This window comes from Otolemur garnettii, unplaced genomic scaffold (genome assembly GCF_000181295.1).
Source record: "Otolemur garnettii isolate 467f Iridium unplaced genomic scaffold, OtoGar3 scaffold00067, whole genome shotgun sequence".
Taxonomy (NCBI): Eukaryota; Metazoa; Chordata; class Mammalia; order Primates; family Galagidae; genus Otolemur; species Otolemur garnettii.
Window position 1 is genome coordinate 6,675,947 of NW_003852462.1, and position 5,409 is coordinate 6,681,355.

The following is a 5,409-nucleotide window of genomic DNA, read 5'->3' on the forward strand; positions in this document are numbered from 1 at the left end:
ATTTCGTTGCAGCACGATTTTACTTAACCAGTCTCCCTGGTGGACACTGAGACTATTCCTAACTTTCTCCTACTATAAACCTTGCCTCCATGGGCACCTTTGTGTGCCCATGACTATTTCCTTAGGATAAATTCCTAGAAATGAAATAACTAAGTTGAAGAATCTAAAACTATTTTTTACAACTCTTGTTATGTACTGCCAAGTTCAAATTTTTTAAATTTGTCCCAAGAAATATATTTTGCTCTCTCAGGAGCAGCATGGCTTGGCTGGACCAGCTTGGTGTTTCAAGTAACACCAGACCTCAGTCAAATCTCAGCTCTACTCCCTAAAAACGTGGCCTTAGGTAAGCTACTTAACCTCCTCTAGTCTCAACTAATTCTTCTGTAACAATGAGATCAACGCTACCTACCATGTAGGCCTGCTGGGAAGATTTAGTTAAAACACATGTAGAAGGAAATAGATCCAGCATTTAACAGGCACGCAAATATAAAATTCTTTCTGTTCTTCCTAACTTTATTCTGCTGAGAAAATGTTCATTAAATACCACTTAAAAACCGTGACATTATAAGAGAGAAAATAAGTTTTATACATTGTATTAACATGCATAGTTCCAAAGAGAAAACATTCTAGGACTCTTAGTCCACATAGATTTGGGTACCTGATGGTGAACGTCTGGAATCAGGGTTGCAGCACATCCTGGTCTATTCACCACCGGGAACAAGCCAGTACAGCGTGCGCTACCTGACAAGCTCGCACCGCGGGTCACCGGGACGAGCTAGTACAGTGAGTGCTCCCGGGACGAGCTAGCACAGTGCGCGCTACCTGACAAGCTCGCACCGCGGGTCACCTGGACGAGCTAGTACAGCGTGCGCTACCTGACAAGCTCGCACCGCGGGTCACCGGGACGAGCTACTACAGTGCGCGCTACCTGACAAGCTGGCACCACGGGTCACCGGGACAAGCTAGCACAGTGCGCGCTACCTGACAAGCTCTCACCACAGGTCACCGGGACGAGCTACTACAGTGCGCGCTACCTGACAAGCTCGCACCACGGGTCACCGGGACAAGCTAGCACAGTGAGCGCTCCCGGGACGAGCTTGCACAGTGCGCGCTCCCGGGATGAGCTAGCACAGTGCGCGCTACCTGACAAGCTCGCACCACGGGTCACCGGGAACAAGCTAGTACAGTGCGCGCTACCTGACAAGCTCGCACCACGGGTCACCGGGACGAGCAAGCACAGTGTGCGCTCCTGGGATGAGCTAGCACAGTGCGCGCTACCTGACAAGATCGCAGCGAGGGCACCACTGGGATGAGCTAGCACATCGCACATGACTGGGAAGAGCTAGCGTGGTGCGCGCCCCTGGGTCGGGCTAGCACTGAGCGCGCGTGCCACAGGGATGAGCTAGCACAGTGCGCACCCCTGGGACCAGCTAGCACACCATGCACTTTTCTCCTTTTTGCTTATTTACCATATGAAAAATTTCAAAAGAAAACTAGCTGTCTCAATCTCACGATTGTTATCAGGCTAGTGACAAGATAGGTCAGTTTAGGAAAATGCTGCCTATAAAGTTCTCAAATAGCTCTTAAAACGCAAAGACCCTAATGATTATGAAGAGGCCACTTAAGTTACTGGCATTTTATCACTTCCCTCAGCGTCTTCCGTGAGAAACACCCATATCTCACCTCCTCCTCATCTAGATAAGCCAGAAAAATAACCACAACTGAGGACAGAGACAGAGAGTTGGCCTTCTGGTCAGTTTCCCATTGATTCTGTCTCTCTCCACACAATGTTTGTGAAAGGGTCAGATCTAGCGGGTATCTTTGGTTTTGATTTTCTATTTCATGTTTGCCAGAAGCAACTGTATTACCAATTTTTTCCCTTTAGTCCTTATATAAAGATTTCCTTTCATATAAAACTGACCCCACTTATTCTTTTTTTCTTTTTTTTTTTTTTGAGACAGAGTCTCACTATGTCACCCTCAGTAGAGTGCTGTGGCATCACAGCTCACAGCAACCTCAAACTCTTGGGCTTAAGCGATTCTCTTGCCTTAGCCTCCCAAGTAACTGGGACCACAGATGCCTGCCACAATACCTGACTATTTTTTTGTTGTAGTTGTCATTGTTGTTTGGCTGGCTTGGACTGGATTCACACCTGCCAACTTCAGTGTATGTGGCTGGTGCCCTAGCTGCTGAGCTACAGGAGCTGAGCCAATTCCACTTATTCTTATACACTCTCTATTCAAATAATTCTTGATGTACGCTACAGAAATACTTTCCTCAAATCAGGGGTTCTTCAAATGCACACACATGCAATGCTTTGAATAGAGACTTTGAGGGGTTTGTGGAACCCTCAAAGCCCATCCGGTATGAAATTGGCCAGTAAGGGAACAAAAGTCATCTCGGAAATTCAGTCTCTACTACAGTCTGTACGTTGGCAGGAACACCAACACACACGAGTATTCCTAGTTGTAAGGGTCTCTCTCGCCTTCGCTGAAGACTGAACCAGACTCGGGAAAGCCAGGCCTCCTTACCACAGAGCCGGTGAAGGGACTTCTCGGAGTAGGTGTCCCGGTCACAGCCTTTGCCTATGTGGCTGGTCTCCAGCTCCACCGTGGCCTGCACGGAGGCGACTGGCTCGTCGCAGGTCTCCAGGTGGATGTTTGGGAAGACAGCTAAGGCACCCGTCCCAGGCTCGTACTCGATCCTGTTGTTCCATCCTGTGTTGGGCCACCATTCAGCGTGGAAGGAAAGATGAAGACTCACATTAGGCTCCTGTGGTGTGACAGTTTTAACAACAGCTGTGAGTGCAGAAGAGTGAGTGACACTCACCTTGCCACCCGGGGGTGCAGGTGGGCTTAATGCCAATCTTCACCAAAACATCTTCCGCAGCTCTCTTCTTCCCGCAGTCATAGGCGGTGACGGTCAGCTTATACTGGTGCTCCTTCCCGTAGTTTAGCTTCTCTGTGTTTTTTATATAACCTTACGGAGGGAAAAACACAGCCGTGAGAACTGAAAACCACGCGGCTCTTACTTTTATCTCAGACACACGGAATACACGCGCTTCCAACCCCGTCAGTACTGGCCCAGAAACCAATCCCCATTTGAAATACTTCAGCACCTGACCTGTCTCACCTGAGCCTGAACACGCACTAACTCCACCCTGAAGTGTTTAAATATCGGGGATGAGTCGACACGTTTCAGCCTCCAATTATTCTTTCAGTTGAATATTTGGCTTTACATGAACTTTAAGATTTAACCATTTACATACATAGCTGAGGTCAAATTGACAAAATAATTCAAACATTAAATATAAGGTCAAGCCGCGTTAAATACTTCTTGCTAAAAGATCTACTTCGTTAAAAAGAGAGGGGGAGGGGGAGAAAGGAGCTGTCTGACCCAACCCACAAAAGCCTGCAATGTCCGTGATTCCGTCAGCCAAAATTTATTTATTTATTTTTTGAGACAGAGCCTCAAGCTATCCCCCTGGGTAGAGTGCCATGACATCACAGCTCACAGCAACCTCCAACTCCTGGGCTCAAGTGAGTCTCCTGCCTCAGCCTCCCAAGTAGCTGGGACCACACAATGCCCGGCTATTTTTTGGTTGCAGCCGTCATTGTTGTTTGGCGGGCTGGGCTGGATTTGAATCTGTCACCTTGGGTGTATGTGGCTGGCGCCTTAGCTGCTTGAGCCACAGGCTCAGAGCCCAGAAAGAAGTTTTATGCTAGAGGGAGTTACTTCTGTTCCCTGGCAGAGGTGATGAGGTGTGAAACCCCGATTCACATTTAATGAGCAACAGAAAACAAGCCTAACTAAAGGTCTCATTCAGGGGCTTGAAAGGTGAGAAGATTTTAAAAATATATAAAAACATTCTGGGGGGGGAATTTATTTGATTTTAATGATAAAGGAAAAAAAGTAGAGAGCCAACAAGAACAGACACACTGTTCCTGGCTCCAGAGAAGCTGCTGTCGGGGGACCGAGTGAAAACAGCAATGCAGAGCCAATGTGTGTCCATGCTATGAAGCTCTGACATGGCACAGAACTTGGGTTTACAGCAGGTGGGGTGAGGAGGTAGGGTCTGCCCCGAGGCTGCTTGTCTTGCCCAGAGAAACCTGCCCCTCTGCCCTCACCGTCCTTGTCGATAGTGAATGGCACGTCTGGGGTGACAATCTCATAGCTGCAGATCTGGCTGAACTGTGGGGAGCAGTCTGCGTCCACGGCCTCCACCCGCAGGATGCTGTCGGACGGCTTCCCCTCGGTGACCGTGGCTTTGTAGGACTTCTCCTTGAACACGGGAGCATACTCGTTCACATCATTCACCTGAATATGAACAGTTGCTCTGGATGAAGGGGGAAAAAGAGATGGTTTTGTTTTTGTTGTGTTTTGTTTTTTTACCCAAAGGATACCAATTCTACCTGTTTTTAAAATTCCTTTTTCTGATACACTGCTTCATGAAATTCACATGATAAAGACAAATTGGATTCAGTGCCCATAGCTCAGTGAGTAGGGCACCAGCCACATACACCAAGGCTGATGGGTTCCGGCCCGGCCCAGGCCTGCCAAACAACAATAGCTGGTGGGCGCCTGTAGTCATAGATACTTGGGAGGCTGAGGCAAGAGAATCGCTTAACCCCAAGAGCTGGTGGTTGCTGTGAGCTGTGACGCCACAGCACTCTACTGAGGGCGACACAGTGAGACTCTGTGTTAAAAAAAAATTAAACCAAACTATTCACTGTTTTTAATTCAGCAGAGATGCAAGAGAAGGTCAAAATAAGGATTTGGATCGTTTCTTTCATATCCTAAAAATAAGGCAAAAAAGCAATAATATAAAGTGCAAGAGACTCAGTCTTAGACAATAGCAGACAGGGCACTCGGGATGGGGGGACTATATCAGACTCCCGTTTGGTCTCTATTATAAGTACTATATATTGTGTTGCAAAATCCTTAAAGCCAAAGGAAGAAGGGTTACATAAGAAACCAGAGACAGCACAGAGAGGTTTGATTATGAGAGTTAAAACAAATTCTGTCCCACTTCTAAGGCAGTGATTTCCAACCGGTATGTTGTGAGAGGATCTTAGCTGTGCCTCAAAAACTTTTAAAGGTCATTAAATTATTTTCAAAAGAGGTTCCAAGCGCAGTAAGTATATTCTTTTTTTTTTTAACTCTTTTTCTGATCAACATAATTTAAGTGTGTTGCGGAAGCTGAACTATAGGTTCAGGCACACCATCATATAAAAAAGGTTGAAGGAATAGGACAGAGATGGTACCACCCAATACTAACGCAACAAATGAAAGACCACAGAAGGAGCAACACCTCCCCAACCACCTCCCACTACCCCAGTGCAGTTATCAGGAAAATCAAGGGGCTCGGCGCCTGTGGCTCAAGCGGCTAAGGCGCCAGCCACATACACC

General features: G+C 47.2%; 1 protein-coding gene across 2 annotated transcripts in view; it reads right to left on the reverse strand.

Annotated features, from left to right (window-relative positions):
* Positions 1–5,409, reverse strand: part of CLSTN1 (calsyntenin 1) — a 71,160-nt gene that overhangs the window by 15,731 nt on the left and 50,020 nt on the right. For both annotated transcript variants that reach the window (XM_023515164.1, XM_023515166.1), the window contains 3 exons: positions 4,128–4,336; positions 2,830–2,979; positions 2,532–2,717 (listed from right to left, as the gene is read on the reverse strand). In XM_023515164.1, coding sequence (XP_023370932.1) covers positions 2,532–2,717; positions 2,830–2,979; positions 4,128–4,336 — 545 coding nt within the window. The remainder of the gene's footprint in view (positions 1–2,531; positions 2,718–2,829; positions 2,980–4,127; positions 4,337–5,409) is intronic.